We start from the raw sequence: 20,460 nt of genomic DNA, 5'->3' as shown, positions 1-20,460 counted from the left end.
ATGACCACAATAATTAAATTGGACAACGATCCAGAAGCCCTGCGGCTTCTTTTTGATTCTTAACTTAAAATATCAGTCAAATTACTCCCAATACCGCCCCAGAGATCTATATTGCAGGTCTCGCGAAATCATTTCAACCAAGTTAAACAATTGAAACATCGCTAGACCAAGTGTATCGAGCCCGAAAAATATTAATGTTGAGAAATTAATAGCCACTTATCGGACCATCTTGAAATACCTAATGTTATGAAAATCTCTTATATTACTCTTCGATTCTATTTTTTTTTTTCCAAAGCCAGGGTATGTTTTTTGGCAAACAATATGCAGATTACAAACAAGTCTACTTTGAAATGAACTATTGTAGAAAACTGTTAAATGTGCCAATATAGATAAGAATACCAAAAAAACTGGCTCACTGACATTTTTGTAGAATCATATATCCTGATTTAAAACGTAAAGCTTGGACCACTTTATTCAAATCATATAAATATGTCTGTTTTAAAAAGGAAAACGTTCGTATGTCTAAAAAAGAATATAAAACTTATCAACCCTTTTTACTAAATGTGCAAAACCAAAACATATCCATTCTTTTCTATATGAACCATCAATGAACCACTTCCGTCTAGCCATATTCAAGAGGGGTTGATTTCAAGACTTAATTTCAGCATTAACACAAATAATTACCAAGAAAATTACAAATGTGGCACGATTAGTAGACACCCTGTTAAAAAAACTGACACTACAATTTGGTGTGTACAAATGGGGGAGGTTGTCTGACAGACAGTAGTTGTAATGAAGCCAAACCAAAACAATAACGAAGCAAGGACATAAAGATGCGTAAAGTTGCATAGGTCGGAGAGTCACACTCACTCGTGTGTGGGGGTTTGTTCGTTTGTCATTATATCTCAAAAATGCATTTCTTGCGTATAGCGGGAGTATCCCTGGAGCTTAGTTACTCTTACACAATGAGTGAGTGAGAGAGGATTGTCGAGGTATTTATGAGAGTAGGAAAAGAGTATAAACTACGGTTAGATTTGTTTTCTTTTTGTTTAGCCAAAGAGGGATGTAAAGAGTAAACAAATGTCTGTGAGTTCCAGGAACACAAATAAAATGCCACTAGTTAACGCCAAATATTTCAAGGAGACAATAGACGTCAAACGAAGGATGTGATTCGTAAGAATCTGCAAAATCGAAGAATATCATCTTCTCATGGGCACGCCGTTTCTTCAATCACTTCATCATTTACTTACCTTTAGGCTTTTATTGTATTTCTTCTGGTTTTATTTTTCAAGACCAGAAATCCTGTAATAAGCGTTATTTGCCGGAATCCTTGGGGATGAGCACAATTGTATTGTTGTGTGTGTGTGCGTGTGTATTGTATACACAATCACATACACCTATTTCAAGACACTCAATGGATATTTTATACTTGTGTTTCCGTTGCTCTGTTGTTGTTATTACTTTTGCCCAAACTTTGTGAAAATGTGTTGGGATTAATTTTCTTCAATTTTTTCTTTCTGCCGTATTTGTTGTTGTTTTTGTTTTTATTTTGTTCTTTTAACTTTCACTACACTAAATGATACAGAATATAGAGGGAGTATTAAATCGAGGGAAGAGAAAATAATATATAACGAATTATGAAATTTCATTTGGCATTGTTGGCATGTAATCGCTTTTTTTTGGTTTGTTGTTAACTTTTGTTTTTGTATTTTTCGATATATTTTTATTTTCTTTTAGTTTATTTAGATTTAGCCATCGTTTGTGGATGAGTTTGTTGTTGTTATTGTTATTGACGGTGTTGCGTATTTTTCGTTATAATAATTTGATTATTATTGTTGTTGTTGTTGTTGTTTTGTTTTATACATTATTGTTGGCGACGATTTAACGAGTACACCGTAAGCAAGCAAGCGGCAGGCATTAAGAATAATTTGTTCATAATAAATATATATGCAAATATATATACAAATATCCGAACGTTTTGGTAATGGTCTATATGGATTAGGGATTGCCTTAATTGATTTTTTATTTTTTTAAGGAAAAATTTAATTTTATAAAAAAAAATCGTGATCATTCATTTCCTACTTCATAGCATACCCGCCTTGCATGAAAAGGAACATGGGTTCAATCCCAATTTCAAGAAGTTTTTCAACAGCGGATTATACCCTCTCAGTAATATTTCTGAATATTTCAAAGCTTCTCTATGTAGTTTTCCCACGGTTGACATTCGAGCCAAAAATAATCTAACAAAATTTAAAGAAAGTTTTACCAAAAAAGTAATAAGCAAAAAATCTTATTTTGTAGTTTTTAAGCAAATTTTGTGATTATTATTAAAACAATGTTTCTTCGCAAGGATTCATAAGTAGTGAAAGAATTAGTTCATTTAAGAATTTTATTTATCATTTTATGATCATTTCTAATAGCGGCAATTTACTTGGCAGAACAAATATCCCTTCAATTATAATTGTATTGAAATTTTAAATATTTTTAGGGAACAAGGGAAAATTACTACTTCTACAAAAAGGGGAACTTGCCCACAATTGACTTTTATTCCCAGAGAAAATTTTATCAAAATTTTATTTCTATAGAAAATTTTGTCAAAATTTTATTTCTATAGAAAATTTTGTCAAACTTTTATTTCTATAGAAAATTTTGTCAAAATTTTATTTTTATAGAAAATTTTGTAAAATTTTGTTCATTCGAAAATTTTGTCAATTTTTTTCTTTAGAAAATTTTGTCAACATTTTATTTCTGTAGAAAATCTTGTCAAAATTTTATTTCTACAGAAAATTTTGTCAAAATTTTATTTCTATAGAAAATTTTGTCAAAAATTTATTTCTATAGAAAATTTTGTCAAAATTTTATTTCTATAGAAAATTTTGTCAAAACTTTATTTCTATAGAAAATTTTGTCAAAATTTTATTTCTATAGAAAATTTTGTCAAAATTTTATTTCTATAGAAAATTTTGTCAAAATTTTATTTCTATAGAAACTTTTGTCAAAATTTTATTTCTATACAAAATGTTGCCAAATTTTCTTTCTACAAAAACTTTTGTCAAAATTTTATTTCTATAGAAAATTTTATCAAAACATTATATCTATAGAAAATTTTGTCAAAATTTTATTTCTATAAAAAATGTTGTCAAAATTTTATTTCTGTAGAAAAATTTGACAAAATGTTATTTCTATAGAAAATTTTGACAAAATGTTATATCTAAAGAAAATTTTATTTCTATAGAAAAATTGTGTTAATATTTTAATTCTATAGAAAATTTTGTCAAAATTTTATTTCTATAGAAAGTTTTATCACAATTTTATTTCTATAGAAAATTTTGTCAAAATTTTACTTCTTTAGAAAATTTTATCAAAATTTTATTTTTATAGAAAATTTTGTCAAATTTTGTTCATTAGAAAATGTTGTCAATTTTTTTTTCTTTAGAAAATTTTGTCAACATTTTATTTCTATAGAAAATCTTGTCAAAATTTGATTTCTATAGAAAATTTGATCAAAATTTTATTTCTATAGAAAATTTTATCAAAATTTTATTTCTATAGAAAATTTTATCAAAATTTTATTTCTTTAGAAAATGTTATCAAAATGTTATTTCTATAGAAAATTTTGTCAAAATTTAATTTCTATAGAAAATTTTGTCAAAATTTAATTTCTATACAAAATTTTATTTCTATAGAAAATTTTGTCAAAATTTTATTTCTATAGAAAATTTTGTCAAAATTTTATTTCTATAGAAACATTTGAGAAAATGTTATTTCTATAGAAGGGAGCTACCATAGTGCAATGGTTAGCATGCCCGCCAGGCATAAAGAGAGTCGTGGGTTCAAACCCAGTTTCGACCAAACACCAAAAGTTTTTTAGCGGTGGATTATCTCACCTCAGTAATGCTGGTGACATTTCTGAGGGTTTCAAAGCTTCTCTAAGTGGTTTCACTGCAATGTGGAACGCCGTTCGGACTCGGCTATAAAAAGGAGGTCCTTTGTCATTGAGCTTAACATAGAATCGGGCAGCACTCAGTGATAAGAGAGAAGTTCACCACTGTAGTATCAACTGGACTGAATAATTTAAGTGAGCCTGAAATATCAGGCTGTCACAATACAATACCTAACCTAACCTATTTCTATAGAAAATTTTATCAACATTTTATTTCTATAGAAAATTTTGTCAAAATTTTATTTCTATAGAAAATTTTGTCAAAATTTTATTTCTATAAAAATTGTCAAAATTTTATTTCTATCGAAAATTTTGTCAAAATTTTATTTCTATAGAAAATTTTGTCAAAATTTTATTTCTGTAGAAAATTTTATCAACATTTTATTTCTTTAGAAAATTTTATCAAAATTTTATTTCTATAGAAAATTTTGTCAACATTTTATTTCTATAGAAAAATTTGTCAACATTTTATTTCTATAGAAAATGTTGTCAAAATTTTATTCCTAGATAAAATTTTGTCAAAATTTTATTTCTGCAACAAATTTTTTCAAAATTTTATTTCTGCAACAAATTTTTTCAAAATTTTATTTCTATAGAAAATTTTGTCAAAATTTTATTTCTATAGAAAATTTTGTCAAAATTTTATTTCTATAGAGAATTTTTTTGATACCATACTCAAATGTTTGCATTGAATATAAGAAGATAATTGGACCTCACTTGGCGAAAAAAGCGATTTTGCACCAAAATAATACGCTAGCTTCTACCGCCACCATAGCTACGGGATACGGATTGTTAACCAATCTACCCTATTCTCTTGATTTGGCTTCATACGATCAATTGGAGCTTACAAAATTCAAGTGATTCATTGTGCACAGATGCCTTAATCATAGGCCTCGAGAACCCGTATTTTTTAGGCGGATTAAAGAAGTTTGAGAATCGCTGAATTAACCCTCTAATGCCTCAATTTTCTCGCAATCTGATCAAATATTCAAGGTATTCGACAAACAGCAAGAAAAGAAAGTCTCTTGGACTAAGATCTGTGTTTATTTTATCAATTTTTTGTTGTTTTCTGATTTTAACAAAACGACGTCTAAAGATGAGCTTGGCCATTAGAGGGTTAATTATTACGAGTTAAAAAAAAGATTCATTCCATTTGCAATTTTATTAAATGTCCCTTAGAATCTTTTTGACTGTGGTTCTTTTTAAGGCTCAAATCCATAAAGGAGGTTAGACCCACTTTAGCTCATCTTCCTCCTTATTTGTATTCACAATCCCTCATTGGAAATATTTGTTGTTTCTTGACATTTCCGTTTTTCCCATTGAATATGTACCGCCTGAGGCAAACACTATGGTGGTATGTTTTGTCTACGTTTCCATCGCCCTCTCAGTATTTAAACGTATGCGGTTATTTTTAAAAATTCGAAAATAAAAACCAAATTATACATAGCACGAAAGGACAGACGTAGACATACAGACAGACAGACAAAGATATAATAAATATTTTCACTTGTTTCATCACTTGATGTTGCAGAAGTTTTCTCTATGACAGACCCAAAAACCTAAAAATTAGAAAATCACACAAAAACGATCCAAAGACAAAAATGTTCATAACCAAAATCATGGCTATAGGGGTATAGAGTAAAGTAAGGGCAAATCAAAACGATTAAAATTGCCAAAATTACTAAAAATGAAAAATTTTGACAACCAGTGTAGTAAGTCAATTAGATGACCATCTAGCCTTGCCAGCCACCCCGGCCAGGCATTAGAATATTTTTTCACCGCCCATTTATTAAGGCTTTAAGAACCACATAGCATAAATCTTCTTGGTGATGGTGTTATTTTTAGTTTCCTCTTATTTCTGATATTTACAAGAGGTAAAAATTTTGCTTTTATCTCACGGTTGGATCTACATCTTTATACCTAAAACTCCCATAAAGTAAGGCCATCATATATGTCCGTCAACCTCTTTTCCCTTTATTACTACATCTCGAAAATTGGATTGGAAGTTTCCATGTTGCTTTAACTTCTTCTTTTAGGGATTTTATCATATCGTTTTTTTTTCGTAAAATATTTATTTTATTTAATTTTGTTTTTCTTAATATTTTCATTTATATACACACACACATATTCAAACGCACACCTACATTTCTATATGTATAAAGGGGGGATACTGCTGCCGCTGCCGCCGCCCCACCTTTATTAAAAACCGTCGTTTGTGTACAAAAAAATCTAAAAATTCTCTTTTCTATAGCGGTAAATATACGTTTAGGGGTCTTTTCGTATTAAAATTCTACGTCCGTTCTCGTCTCAATGAGTTTGACAACTGGCAATGAAAGGAACCACTAAGCGAAAACTCACTGTTCTCAAAAATAACTTTTTTTTTTTTATTGTTGGCAATTTATGTTTTGAGTGAAAATGCTGGGCAGCCAAAAAATATACACAGGGATAAATTTGGGACAGCATTGCACGTTGTTTATAAATTGTTGTGGGTGGAGAGAAGGGGTCGAAGACGAACACACATTGCACACATTGGGATAAAGCTCTCTGAGAAACACGCACAGAAGGAATGTGAGTGACAGTGAGTATTTAACGGTAAAAAATGCGCATGTCAGCAGAAATTTTGACAGCCGTTATAATGTACATACATACAAGTGGCTATTGTTTAGTTCTGATAACAGGGTGTTTATTACCACAATGTATGTTAATTTTTCAAAACCGTTAAACAGGGTGACGATTTAAAGGAAGCATATTAAAATGTTTTATTTTGGCCTAATAAATAAGTCTAATATTTGGACTTATTTGGATGCAAAATCCTGAAAATAAGTGTTATTTGAAGGTTTTTCATATTTAATCCAAAGTGTCAATATTTCAGTTAATTTAAAGTGTCCTGAAAACAATACTAAAAAACAACAAAATAATGAGAACTTTTTTATATAAACTTTTGTCGAATTTTTATTCCTATATCTTCTAAATTCATATCTATAGGAATTTTGTTAAAATTTGATATCTATAGGCAATTTTGTCAAAATTCAAAATTTTATTATAAAGGGTGATTCTTTTGAGGTTAGGATTTTCATGCATTAGTATTTGACAGATCACGTGGGATTTCAGACATGGTGTCAAAGAGAAAGATGCTCAGTATGCTTTGACATTTCATCATGAATAGACTTACTAACGAGCAACGCTTGCAAATCATTGAATTTTATTACCAAAATCAGTGTTCGGTTCGAAATGTATTTCGCGCTTTAGTCCGATTTATGGTCTACATAATCGACCAAGTGAGCAAACAATTAATGCGATTGTGACCAAGTTTCGCACTCAGTTTACTTTATTGGACATTAAACCAACCACACGAATGCGTACAGTGCGTACAGAAGAGAATATTGCGTCTGTTTCTGAGAGTGTTGCTGAAGACCGTGAAATGTCGATTCGTCGCCGTTCGCAGCAATTGGGTTTGTGTTATTCGACCACATGGAAGATTTTACGCAAAGATCTTGGTGTAAAACCGTATAAAATACAGCTCGTGCAAGAACTGAAGCCGAACGATCTGCCACAACGTCGAATTTTCAGTGAATGGGCCCTAGAAAAGTTGGCAGAAAATCCGCTTTTTTATCGACAAATTTTGTTCAGCGATGAGGCTCATTTCTGGTTGAATGGCTACGTAAATAAGCAAAATTGCCGCATTTGGAGTGAAGAGCAACCAGAAGCCGTTCAAGAACTGCCCTTGCATCCCGAAAAATGCACTGTTTGGTGTGGTTTGTACGCTGGTGGAATCATTGGACCGTATTTTTTCAAAGATGCTGTTGGACGCAACGTTACGGTGAATGGCGATCGCTATCGTTCGATGCTAACAAACTTTTTGTTGCCAAAAATGATGGCGCTACATGCCACACAAGATGGCGCTACATGCCACACAGCTCGCGATTCTATGGCCATTTTGAGGGAAAACTTCGGAGAACAATTCATCTCAAGAAATGGACCGGTAAGTTGGCCACCAAGATCATGCGATTTGACGCCTTTAGACTATTTTTTGTGGGGCTACGTCAAGTCTAAAGTCTACAGAAATAAGCCAGCAACTATTCCAGCTTTGGAAGACAACATTTCCGAAGAAATTCGGGCTATTCCGGCCGAAATGCTCGAAAAAGTTGCCCAAAATTGGACTTTCCGAATGGACCACCTAAGACGCAGCCGCGGTCAACATTTAAATGAAATTATCTTCAAAAAGTAAATGTCATGGACCAATCTAACGTTTCAAATAAAGAACCGATGAGATTTTGCAAATTTTATGCGTTTTTTTTAAAAAAAGTTATCAAGCTCTTAACAAATCACCCTTTATATGAAATTTTGTCAATATTTCATTTATTAAGAATTTCTTTCAAAATTTAGTTTCTATAGGAAATTTTGCCTGAATTTCATTCCTATAGAAAATTTTGTTAAAATTACACTTTTATAGTATATTTTGTTAGAATTTAATTTCTATAGGAAATTTTGTCAGAATTTCATCTCTATAGGAAATTTTGGCACAATTTCATTTCTATAGGAAATTTTGTCAAAATTTCGTTTCTATACGATTTTTTCAATTTAATTTCTATAGAAAATTTTGTCAAAATTTCATCCCTATAGAAATTTGTCAAAATTCCATTTCTATAGGAAATTTTGTCAAAATTTTATTTCTATAGGAAACTTTGTCAAAATTTCATTTCTATAGGAGATTTTATCAAAATTTCATTTCTATCGGAAATTTCGTCAAAATTCATTTTCTGTAGGAAATTTTGTCAAAATTTATTTTCTATAGAAGATTTTGTCAAAATTTATTTTCTATAGAAAATTTTGTCAAAATTTATTTTCTATAGGAAATTTTGTCAAACTTTTGTTTCTATACGATTTTTTTTTTCAATTTCATTTCTACAGAAAATTTTGTCAAAATTTCATTCCTATAGAAATTTGTCAAAATTCCATTTATATAGGAAATTTTGTCTAAATTTTATTTCTATAGGAAACTTTGGCAAAATTTCATTTCTATAGGAGATTTTATCAAAATTTCATTTCTATCGGAAATTTCGTCAAAATTCATTTTCTGTAGGAAATTTTGTCAAAATTTATTTTCTATAGAAGATTTTGTCAAAATTTATTTTCTATAGAAAATTTTGTCAAAATTTCAATTCTACAGGAAATTTTCTTACAATTTGATTTCTATAGAAAATTTTCTCAAAAGTTCATTCCAATAGGAATTTTTTATTCAAAATTTTAATTCTATAGAAAATTTTGTCAAAATCTCATATCTATAGGTCAAAATTTTATATCTATAGGAAATTTGGTCAAAATTTCATTTCAATACCAATTTTTTTTCAAAACCTTAATTCTATAGGAAATTTTGTCAAAATTTTATTTCTATAGGAAATTTGGTCAAAATTTCATTTCAATAACAAGTTTTTTTTTTAAATCTTAATTCTATAGGAAATTTTGTAAAAAGTTTATTTCATTTCTATAGAAAATTTTGTCAAAATTTCATTTCTATAGAAAATTTTGTTAAAATTTCATTTCTATAGGAAATTTTGTCAAAATTTAATTTCTATGGGAAATTTTGTCAAACTTTCATTTCTATATGAAATTTCATCAAAATTTTATTTCTATAGGAAATTTTGTTAAAATTTCATTTCTATAGGAAATTTTGTCAAAATTTAATTTCTATAGGAATTTTTGTCAAACTTTCATTTCTACAGGAAATTTTGTCAAAATTTCATTTCTATATGAAATTTCATCAAAATTTTATTTCTATAGGAAATTTTGTCAAAATTTATTTTCTATAGAAGATTTTGTCACAATTTATTTTCTATAGAAAATTTTGTCAAAATTTCAATTCTACAGGAAATTTTCTTACAATTTGATTTCTATAGAAAATTTTCTCAAAATTTCATTCCAATAGGAATTTTTAATTCAAAATTTTAATTCTATAGAAAATTTTGTCAAAATCTCATATCTATAGGTCAAAATTTCATATCTATAGGAAATTTGGTCAAAATTTCATTTCAATACCAATTTTTTTTTTCAAAATCTTAATTCTATAGGAAATTTTGTCAAAATTTTATTTCTATAGGAAATTTGGTCAAAATTTCATTTCAATAACAAGTTTTTTTCAAAATCTTAATTCTATAGGAAATTTTGTAAAAAGTTTATTTTTATAGGAAATTTAGTCAAAATTTCATTACTGTAGGAAATTCTGTCAAAATATCATTTCTATAGGAAATTTTGTCAAAATGTCATTTCTATAGGACATTTTGTCAAAATTTAATTACTATAGGAAATTTTTTCACCATTTCATTTATATAGGATATTTTGTCAAAATTTCAGTGTACAAAAAATTTTGTGAAAATTTCATTTCTATAGGATATCTTGTCAAAATTTCATTTCCAAAAAAAATTACTTCTTTAGAAATTTTTCTCAAAGTTGTATTTCTACAGAAAATTTTTGAAAATTTTCAAAATTTCATTTCTATAAAAAATTTTGTCAAAATTTTAGTTCTTTAAGAAATTTTGTCAAAATTTGAGTTCCTTAAGAAATTTTGCTAAAATTAAATTTCTATAGGAATTAAAAAAAAATCATTTGTGTAGAAAATTTTGTTAAAGTTTTATTTCTACAGAAAGATTTCATATCTATAGAAAATGTTCTCAAAATTTCATTCCAATAGGAATTTTTTATTCAAAATCTTAATAATATAGAAAATTTTGTCACAATTCCATTTCTATATAAAATTTTGTAAAAATCTCATATCTGTAGGAAATTTGGTCAAAATTTCATTTCAATAACATTTTTTTTTCTAAATTTTAATTCTATAGGAAATTTTGTCAAAATTTTATTTCTATAGAAAATATTCCCAAAATTTTATTTCTATAGAAAATTTTCTCAAAATTTTTTTCTATAGGAAATTTTCTTCAAAATTGCATTTCTATAGGGATTTTTTTTTTCAAAATTTCATTTCTATAGGAAATTTTCTTCAATTTTTTTTTATAGAAAAATTTCCCAAAATTTTATTTCTACAGGAAATATTCTCAAAATTTTATTTTCAAAACAAAAAAATTATTTTTATAGAAAATTTTATCAAAATTTTATTTCTATAGTAAATTTCCTCAAAATTTTATTTCTGTAGAAAATTTTGTCAAAATTTTATTTCTGTTTTTTGTTTTTTGATCTCAGCTAAAAGCCATGCATTGACTAAACTACTTTTCCTCTGTTGGTTAAGCTACACTTGTAGTTTAGTCAATGCATGGCTTTAAGCTGAGATCAAAAAACAACAATAACGATTGAAGAGAAGCCAACAATAACAAACAAAACGAATGAAGATAGAGGAAGCACGCTCAAAAACAAACCCAGCCAAATACATACAAATCGATGATTTGAGTTTGGCAAAGGAAAAGAGATATGCTGGCAAATTTGTTTAGGCAGTAGCCGACTATCAAACCCTTTTTCGGGAGGTTCAAGTGTAGTTCACGTTGGGTTGAGTGAATTACCCGAATTTATTCTGATAATTGGTTGATAGTTTTGCTGCAAGTAGAGGATGCTGATGAGGAATGTGGTAATTCCGAAACAGCTGTACATCCAACCATCTTGCAGTCTATAGGGCTTTGCCCAAATAAATTTGACAAGCATACTTTTCCTCTGTTGGTTAAGCTACACTTGTAGTTTAGTCAATGCATGGCTTTAAGCTGAGATCAAAAAACAAAAAACAACAATAACGATTGAAGAGAAGCCAACAATAACAAACAAAACGAAAAAATTTTATTTCTATAGAAAATATTCTCAAAATTTTATTTCTATAGAAAATTTTCTCAAAAATTTATTTCTATAGGAAATTTTCTTCAAAATTTCATTTCTATACAAAATTTTCTCAAAAATTTATTTCTATAGGAAATTTTCTTTTCTTTATTTCTATAGAACATTTTCTCATTTTATTTCTATTGAAAGATGACTCAAAATTGTGTTACTATAAAAATGTTTTCAATATTTTATTTCTATAATTTTTTTTTTCAAATTTTTTTTCTATAGAAAATTCTATAGAAAATTTTCTCAAAATTTCCTTTCTATAGAAGATTTACTCAAAATTGTATTTCTATAGAACATTTAAATATCAAAATAAATTTATTTGAAAATTATCGAATTTTCTTTCTATTTTAATTATCTCTCCGTAATTAGTATGGCTTAGCCAATTGCAAAATAATTTTTAATCTAAATTTCATTGCAAAGTCTGTCATTTATAATAATCTGTCTTTGTGACACTATAATTGCTCAACTAATTTAGGATACATGTACTCGAAAGTATTGAATTTCTCATAGCAGTTCTAATTCAATACTCGATTGAAAACCAACCAACTACTTGTAAAAGGATAAATTCGATAAATAAAATGTTTAAATTTTTAATCATCATTTCAATGCTTAGCCTATGGCATTGTGAATTTGGAGCTCCATCATCATTATTATTATATGCATCAAATGCAGACATCTTAAACGAAGATCAAATGGATTTTGTCCATTTGGCCTTGAATTTAACCAAGAAATTTATCATTCAACGCACCAATACCTTGGTTATCATAGAGAAATGTGGATTTTTTTGCCGTGCAGAAAAGTGGATACACATAGCTATGGTTGAGGAATTCTTATACAATATCCATGGTAGTTCTCGAGTCCAGTTGGGTTTGGGAAAATCAGATGAACGACCTTGGGATTATAATATATTCATTGTTGATTCCTACTTGGGTTTCAAGTTGAGTGCCGATTGGTTTTAAAGAACAGATATTCATTTTTTTTTTACTTTTTCTTCTCATAGATCGATGCATGTTTCCATACCCGAAACCGATCAGGAACGTGAATATTATTTCTTTATTCTACTAACATGGTCACCTCCGGGTTATGATACCTTGTATTATCAACTGAAATCTATATTTCGTATGTGTATATCGCTAAATGTCAAAAATGTGGTCATCATGCATAAGTTTCATTATCATGATTTTACCGCTTTTTATACATATCAGACATTTAGCCCAGAATATTGCCAACGTATAGTAACAATAGAAGAAATCAATCGTTATGAAAATGGCCAATTGAAATGGGATTATCTGTTTCCGGGAGTTTTGGAAAATTTCCATGGATGTCCAGTAACAGTGAGTGGCCATTTAATAGAGCCTCTGTTGACTTTTGATGGTGACATTAATAATAGGGCTCATGTACGGGATCTACGCCGTATCGGTGGTATTGAGGGAGATATTATAAAATTAGTTGCCCATACCATGAATATGACATTGAAATTACGTTTTGCGAAAAAATTAAATGAACATCGAATGTTTTCGAATGCCAGCAAATCATTTCGAGATGTAAGTTTGAGATATATTGCATAAATATTACATTAGAATAGAAAAGAAATAGATTTACTGTCTGGGTTTATATGTTACTACTGCCATAATCTTATAGCAGCGTTACTTTTGAGAATTTCTAAAAAGCTGTAAGAAGAATCATTTGCAAAAAAGAGACAGACTTGTTTATAAAAAACGATTTAAATGCAATTATATCAGTACCAAGCTCCATTAGAATCTATACAACACGGAATAATAACGCTATCTATTGGAAAAAATGATTTATTTTTAGTCACTTGATATTTACATTTTATTTGTTATCCATGCTCTTCCTTAATTCATCTCATTTCTTACAAATCTCCTGTAACTATGTCTCTTTCCATTTCCCATTAAACTCATTTTGCTCTCTGAAACTCGTTTCTCTCATAGTCATATTGATCATAGACCTTATAATACATAGATGAGCCATGGGTGTCGAACTATGTTTGACAGTTCCGAAGATTAAGAATAAACGAGAAAAATATGAACACGCTTACAATCTCTTTCGTTTCCCTTTTTGTATTTTGCCAATTTTACACAAAATTAGAACGTTTATGATGCACCAGAGGAAGTATTTATAAATAATTTAATATATTAAAAGTTCATATTTGAACAAAAAACAGTGACCAAAACCGCGAAAATACGAAAGTTAATTTTGAGCAACATTGCTCTTTACGAACAACACAAAAGCAAATGCACGAAAATTAATGTTTGGGACTGACTCTTTACGAAAAAATCAAAATGAAATGTCAGAAAATTAATTTTTGGAACTGACACATTTTTTTAAAGAGAATAGTGGATCATCTATGTATTATAAGGTCTATGATATTGATATTCCATTTACAATAACCGCAATTCGTTATTTCACTTTGGAACATTTTTCTCTTCGGGAGTTTTAATTACTCTCCTGTGATATTTTACTTTTTCTCTTCGACTCTTTTGCCATTAAACTCTCTAACTTTTTGCTCCATAAACAGCGTTGTCACAATGAATTTTTATTTTGGACCAACATTTTTCCAAAATTCGACCAAAATTCGACCAAAATTCGTACGGAGAACAATTTTCCCAAATTAAATTGATATAGTTTAAAAGTTTAATTTTTTCCAATTTTTTTCAAATTTTTATTTCTATAAAAAATGTTGTCAAAACATTATTTTATAGAAATTTTTGTCAAAATTTTATTTTTATAGAAATTTTTGTGAAAATTTTATTTCTATAGAGAGTTTTCTATAGAAAAATTTGACAAAATTTTATTTCTATAGAAAATTTTGACAACATTTTATTTCTATAGAAAATATTGACAAAATTTTATATCTATAGAAAATTTTGATAAAATTCTATTTCTATAGAAAATTTTGACAAAATTTCATTTCTATAGAAAATTTTGATAAAATTCTATTTCTATAGAAAATTTTGACAAAATTTTATTTCTATAAAAAATTTTGACAAAATTTTATTTCTATAGAAAATTTTGACAAAATTTTATTTCTAAAAAGATTTTGTCACAATTTTACTTCCATAGAAAATTTTGACAAAATTTCATTTCTGTAGATTTTTTTTTTTTTTTTGTAGAAAACTTTTTTATAAAAAAGTTTGTAAAAAATTTTGTCAAATTTTAATTTCTTTAGGAAATTCTGTCAAAATTTCATTTCTATAGAAAATTTAGCCAAAATTTTATTTCTATAGATAATTTAGCCAAAATTTTATTTCTATAGAAAAATTTTGCCAAAATTTTATTTCTGTAGAAAATTTTGTCAATATTTAAATGTCTATAGAAAATTTGTCAAATTTTTATTTCTATAGAAAATTTTGTCAACCTTTTATTTCTATAGAAAGTTATGGCAAAATTTTATTTCTATATAAAATTTTTACAAAAGTTTCTTCCTATTTTTGCATATTTTTGTATCTATACATTTTTTTAAGTTTATTTCTATTTGTGCATAATTTTGTATCTATACAAAATTTTTCTTTTATAAGTTTGTTCCTGTACAAATTTTTGGCAAAATTTTATTACTATAGAAAATTTTGTATGTTTATTTCTATAGAAATTTTTGTCAAAATTTTATTTCTACAGAAAATTTTGTCAAAATATTTTTTCTATAGCTAATTTAGCCAAAATCTTATTTCTATAGAAAAATTTAGCCAAAATTTTATTTCTGTAGAAAATTTTGTCAATATTTAATGTCTATAGAAAATTTGTCAAAATTTTGTTTCTATAGAAAATATTGTCAAACTTTTATTTCTATAGAAAGTTATGGCAAAATTTTATTTCTATATAAAATTTTTACAAAAGTTTCTTCCTATTTTTGCATATTTTTGTATCTATACATTTTTTTAAGTTTATTTCTATTTTTGCATAATTTTGTATCTATACAAAATTTTTCTTTTATAAGTTTGTTCCTGTACAAAATTTTGTCAACATTTTATTACCATAGAAAATTTTGTTATTTCTATAGAAATTTTTGTCAAAACTTTATATCTACAGAAAATTTTGTCAAAATTTTATTTCAATAGAAAATTTTGAAATTTGGTCCGACCATAGGACCAAATTTAAAAATTAATGTTTTTGGACCAATTTTTGTCCAATCGGACCAAAAATGGCAACCCTGCTCTTGTAATATTTCACTTTGTCCCTTTGTTTCTTTTCCCATTAAACTCTCTTCCTCTTTGGTCTCTGAAACTCTTTTCTCTCATAGTCATATTGTCACTTCACTTTTGTAAATTTTTCTCTTCGCAGTTTTAATAACTCTCCTGTAATATTTAAATGTTTCTCTTCGATTCCTTTCCCATTAAACTCTCTTACTTTTTGCTCCATGAAACACTCTGCTCTCATAGTCATATTGATATGAGTTTTCATCTTTGAACATTTTTCTCTTCTCCTTACTTTCAATTACTCTCCCATAATATTTCACTCATTCTCTTCAATTCCTAACCCATTAAACTTTCTTAATTTTTGCTCTATGAAACTCTCTTCTTTCATAGACATATTGTAATTCCATTCGCTATAACCACTATTCGTTATTTCAGTTGAGAGATGATCGAGCCCAAATCGCCATAGGAGGTCTGAGTCCAATTTTACCAGATGCTTACAAATTCACCTGTTCCATTACATATCACAGTACACCAGCGGTGTTTGTAGTTAAAAAGGGTCTCCTTTTTGGACCTATTACATTGCTGCTGACACCACTTCGTCCTAGAACATGGTTAATGATTTTAACAACATTGTTCCTAACCATTGTACTCATTCAAATTATCAACCATTTTGCCAAACCAATGGTACGAAAATTTATTTTTGGATCTCGTAATCGATATCCCATAAGAAATATGGTGATATCCTTTTTGGGCTACAGTGTACCCATGATTATTGTACCCACGAGAAATTTTGCTCGTTTTTTATTTATGGCTTGGTTGATATTGACTTTTGAGCTACGTAATGCTTATCAAGGAAAATTGTTCGATAGTTTAAGTTTTCCCAAGCGTTTACCCATACCAGGAAATATAGAAGAACTCATTGATAGTAATTACAAACTATTGGCTCCAGTGGTAACCAACTTTTATCCTGCTAATAAAACTAGTATCGTACGCAGTACCGTCAGAGCTCTAAATCTGGTGAATAGAAGTGAAAAACGTTTGACCACAATGACTCTTTTGGATTATTTCATAAATTACAATTATAAAAATATACAAACCAGTTCATTGACCTATGTGGATGATACCATCTATATGTACCAATGTGTAATGTTCTTTAAGAAGCATTCGATTCTACCGGCCAGTTTTAATAAACGACTTAAAAGACTTTACGATGCTGGTGTAACATCCTACGTTGCCCAGAGAAATATGCGCTGGAAAAAGAATATACGAAGTAATTCGCCAAGACGATCAGATGTGACAATGATAACAAATAAAAATTTAAGAGGGATTTATATCGTATATGGATGTGGATATGCTTTGGCCCTTTTGGCATTTATATTGGAGATGGTTAGTAAATATTCAAGAAATTTGACACATTTTATGGATGGACTTCATTGAGGGAGAAGCAAATAAAAATTGTAAAATTATATTTTTTGGGATTTTTCTCTTGGCATCAATCACATTAATATATTGAATATATTGGCAATTTTAATAAATAAAATTGTTTGTTTATCACCCAAGGCACAATTAAAGCTTTGTTTAAATGGGAATTCTTCCAGGGTATTCGCATGGAAATATTACAATATGGTATCCAACCTTGATGAAATTGATTAATTGAAACTGTTACACATTCATACACATAGAACAACATTTTTCTCCTCAATCACGAAATTCATTGATTCAACTAATTTTTACTAGAACAATTTTCAATTCTAGACATGATAATATCAGTCACCAACTTCAATTAAACAAACAAATTAATTCAATTAAACATTTAATTGATGCAATTAATTTTTGTACAAGAAATAAAATTTTAACAAAATTTTCTATAAAAATAAAATTTTGATAAAATTTTCTATAGAAATTAAATTTTGACAAAATTTTCAATAGAACTAAAAAAATTTATTTCTATAGAAAATGTTGTCAAAATTTTATTTCAAAAAATTTTTTTTCATATTTCTATAGAAAATGTTGTCAAAATTTTATTTCTATACAAAATTTTGTCAAAATTTTATTTCTATACAAAATGTTGTCACAATTTTATTCCTATACAAAATTATTTCCAAAAAATAAAATTTTGACAAAATTTTTAATATAACTAAAAAAATTATTTCTATAGAAAATTTTGTCAAATTTTATTTCTATAGAAAATTATATCAAAATTTTATTTCTATAGTAAATTTTGTCAAAATTTTATTTCCAAAAAAAAAAAATTGCAAAATTTTATTTCTAGAGATTTTCTCTTTTTATTTGTATAGAATTTTTTTTCAAAAATTTATTTCTATACAAAATTTTGTCAAAATTCTATTCCTATACAAAATTTTGTCTAAATTTTATTTCTATACAAAATTTTATTTCGTATTTTTGAGTGCCTATTTGATGATTATTCTGATTATTAATTTTGTTCGACTTTGGGTCATAGAAACAATCGATGGTTGATTTGTTTTAATATTTATTTCCAATATTTCGGTTAGTACAAATAACAAAAAAATTCTATTGAAATGAAATTAAGTATAGCAATAAAATTTTGGTAAAATTTTCTATAGAAATAAAATTTTGGTAAAATTTTCTATAGAAATAAAATTTTGACAAAATTTTCTATAGAAATAAAATTTTAACAAAATTTTCTATAGAAATAAAATTTTAACAAAATTTTCTAAAAAAATAAAATTTTAACAACATTTTCTATAGAAATAAAATTTTATTTCTACAGAAATAAAAAAAAATTGAGAAAATGTTGACAAAATTTTCTATAAAAAATAAACTTTTGACAATATTTTCTATAGAAATAAATTTTTGGCAAAATTTTCTATAGAAATAAAATTTTGGCAACATTTTCTATAAAAATAAAAATTTTGACAAAATTTTTTGTAGAAATAAAATTTTTACAAAATTTTCTATAGAAATAAAATTTTGACAAAATTTTCTATAGAAATAAAATTTTAACAAAATTTTCTATAGAAATAAAATTTAAACAAAATTTTCTATAGAAATACAATTTTGACAAAATTTTCTATAAAATTTTGAAAAAATTTCCAATATAAATAAAATTGTGACAAAATTTTCTATAGAAATCAAATTATGACAAAATCTTCTATAAGAATAAAATGTTGACAAAATTTTCTATCAAAAATAAAATTTTTACAAAATTTTCTATAAAAAATAAAATTTTTACAAAATTTCCTATAGAAACGAAATTGTGACAAAATTTTCTATAGAAATAAAATTTTGACAAAATCTTCTATAGAACTAAAATGTTGACAAAATTTTCTATAGAAATACAATTGTGACAAAATGTTCTATAGACAAAAAAAATTTACAAAATTTTCTCTAAAATTAAAATTTTGACAAAATTTTCTATAGAAATAAAATTGTGACAAAATTATCTATATAAATAAAATTTTGACAAAATTTTCTATGGAAATACAATTTTGACAAAGTTTTCTATAGAAATAAAATCTTGACAAAATTTTCTATATAAATAAAATTGTGACTAAATTTTCTATAGAAATAAAATTGTGACTAAATTTTCTATAGAAATAAAATGTTGACAAAATTTTCTATAGAAATAAAATTTTGAGAAATCTTTCTATAGAAGCAAATTTTGACAAAATTTTCTATAGAAATAAAATTTAAACAAAATTTTCTATAGAAATAAAATTTTGACAAAATTTTCTATAAAAAATAAAATTTTTACAAAATTTCCTATAGAAATAAAATTGTGACAAAATTTTCTAAAGAAATAAAATTTTTACAAAATCTTCTATAGAAATAAAAAAAATTCTAGAAATAAAATTTTGACAAATTTTCCTTTAGAAAAAAAGTTTTGACAAAAATTCCTATAGAAATCAAATTTTTAAAAATCTTCTATAGAAATAAAATGTTGACAAAATTTTCTCTAAAATTAAAATTTTGACAAAAATTTCTATAGAAATAAAATTTTGACTAAATTTTCTATAAAAATAAAATTTTGACAAGTTTTCTATAGAAACAAATTTTGACAAAATTTTCTAAAGAAATAAAATTTTTAAAAAAATTTCTATATAAATGTAATTTTGACAAAATCTTCTATGGAAATGCAATTTTGACAAAGTTTTCTATAGAAATAAAATTTTAACAAAATTTTCTATAGAAATAAACTTTTGGAAAAATTTTTTATATAAATAAAATTTTGACAAAATTTTCTATGGAAATACAATTTTGACAAAGTTTTCTATAGAAATAACATTTTGACAAAATTTTCTATAGAAATTAAATTTTGACAAAATTTTCTATAGAAATAAAATTTTGGCAAAAATTTCTATAGAACTAAAAATGTTGACAAATTTTTTTGTAGAAATAAAATTTTGACAAAATTTTCTATCAAAAATAAAATCTTCACAAAATTTTCTATAGAAATAAAATGTTGACAAATTTTTCTATAGAAATAAAATTTTGACAAAATTTCCTATAGAAATAAAATTGTGACAAAATTTTCTATAGAAATAAAATTGTAACAAAATT

The 20,460-nt window shown here is 26.5% G+C and overlaps 2 protein-coding genes across 6 annotated transcripts in view; one reads left to right on the top strand and one right to left on the bottom strand.

Moving 5' to 3' along the window:
• metro (membrane palmitoylated protein 7-like protein metro) overlaps nt 1-6,252 on the bottom strand; it is a 75,378-nt gene extending 69,126 nt beyond the window's left edge. For 2 of the 5 annotated variants that reach the window (XM_075309975.1, XM_075309979.1), the window contains exons 1-2: nt 6,088-6,252; nt 1,251-1,572 (exon numbers count right to left, since the gene is read on the bottom strand). The gene's annotated coding sequence lies outside the window, so the exon portion shown is untranslated. Of the gene's footprint in view, nt 1-1,250; nt 1,573-6,083 lie in introns of all 5 variants that reach the window. The other 3 variants (XM_075309976.1, XM_075309978.1, XM_075309977.1) reach the window with 3 other exon arrangements.
• Nucleotides 1-17,355, top strand: part of LOC142240115 (uncharacterized) — a 37,631-nt gene extending 20,276 nt beyond the window's left edge. The window contains exons 5-7 of the mRNA XM_075311828.1: nt 12,240-12,701; nt 12,765-13,308; nt 16,309-17,355. Coding sequence (XP_075167943.1) covers nt 12,240-12,701; nt 12,765-13,308; nt 16,309-17,355 — 2,053 coding nt within the window. The remainder of the gene's footprint in view (nt 1-12,239; nt 12,702-12,764; nt 13,309-16,308) is intronic.
• The last annotated feature ends 3,105 nt before the right edge of the window (nt 17,356-20,460 follow it).

Source organism: Haematobia irritans, chromosome 5 (assembly GCF_050003625.1).
Source record: "Haematobia irritans isolate KBUSLIRL chromosome 5, ASM5000362v1, whole genome shotgun sequence".
NCBI lineage: Eukaryota > Metazoa > Arthropoda > Insecta > Diptera > Muscidae > Haematobia > Haematobia irritans.
The sequence above is the reverse complement of the archived record's forward strand: the minus strand, read 5'-3'. Positions and strand labels throughout refer to the sequence as shown.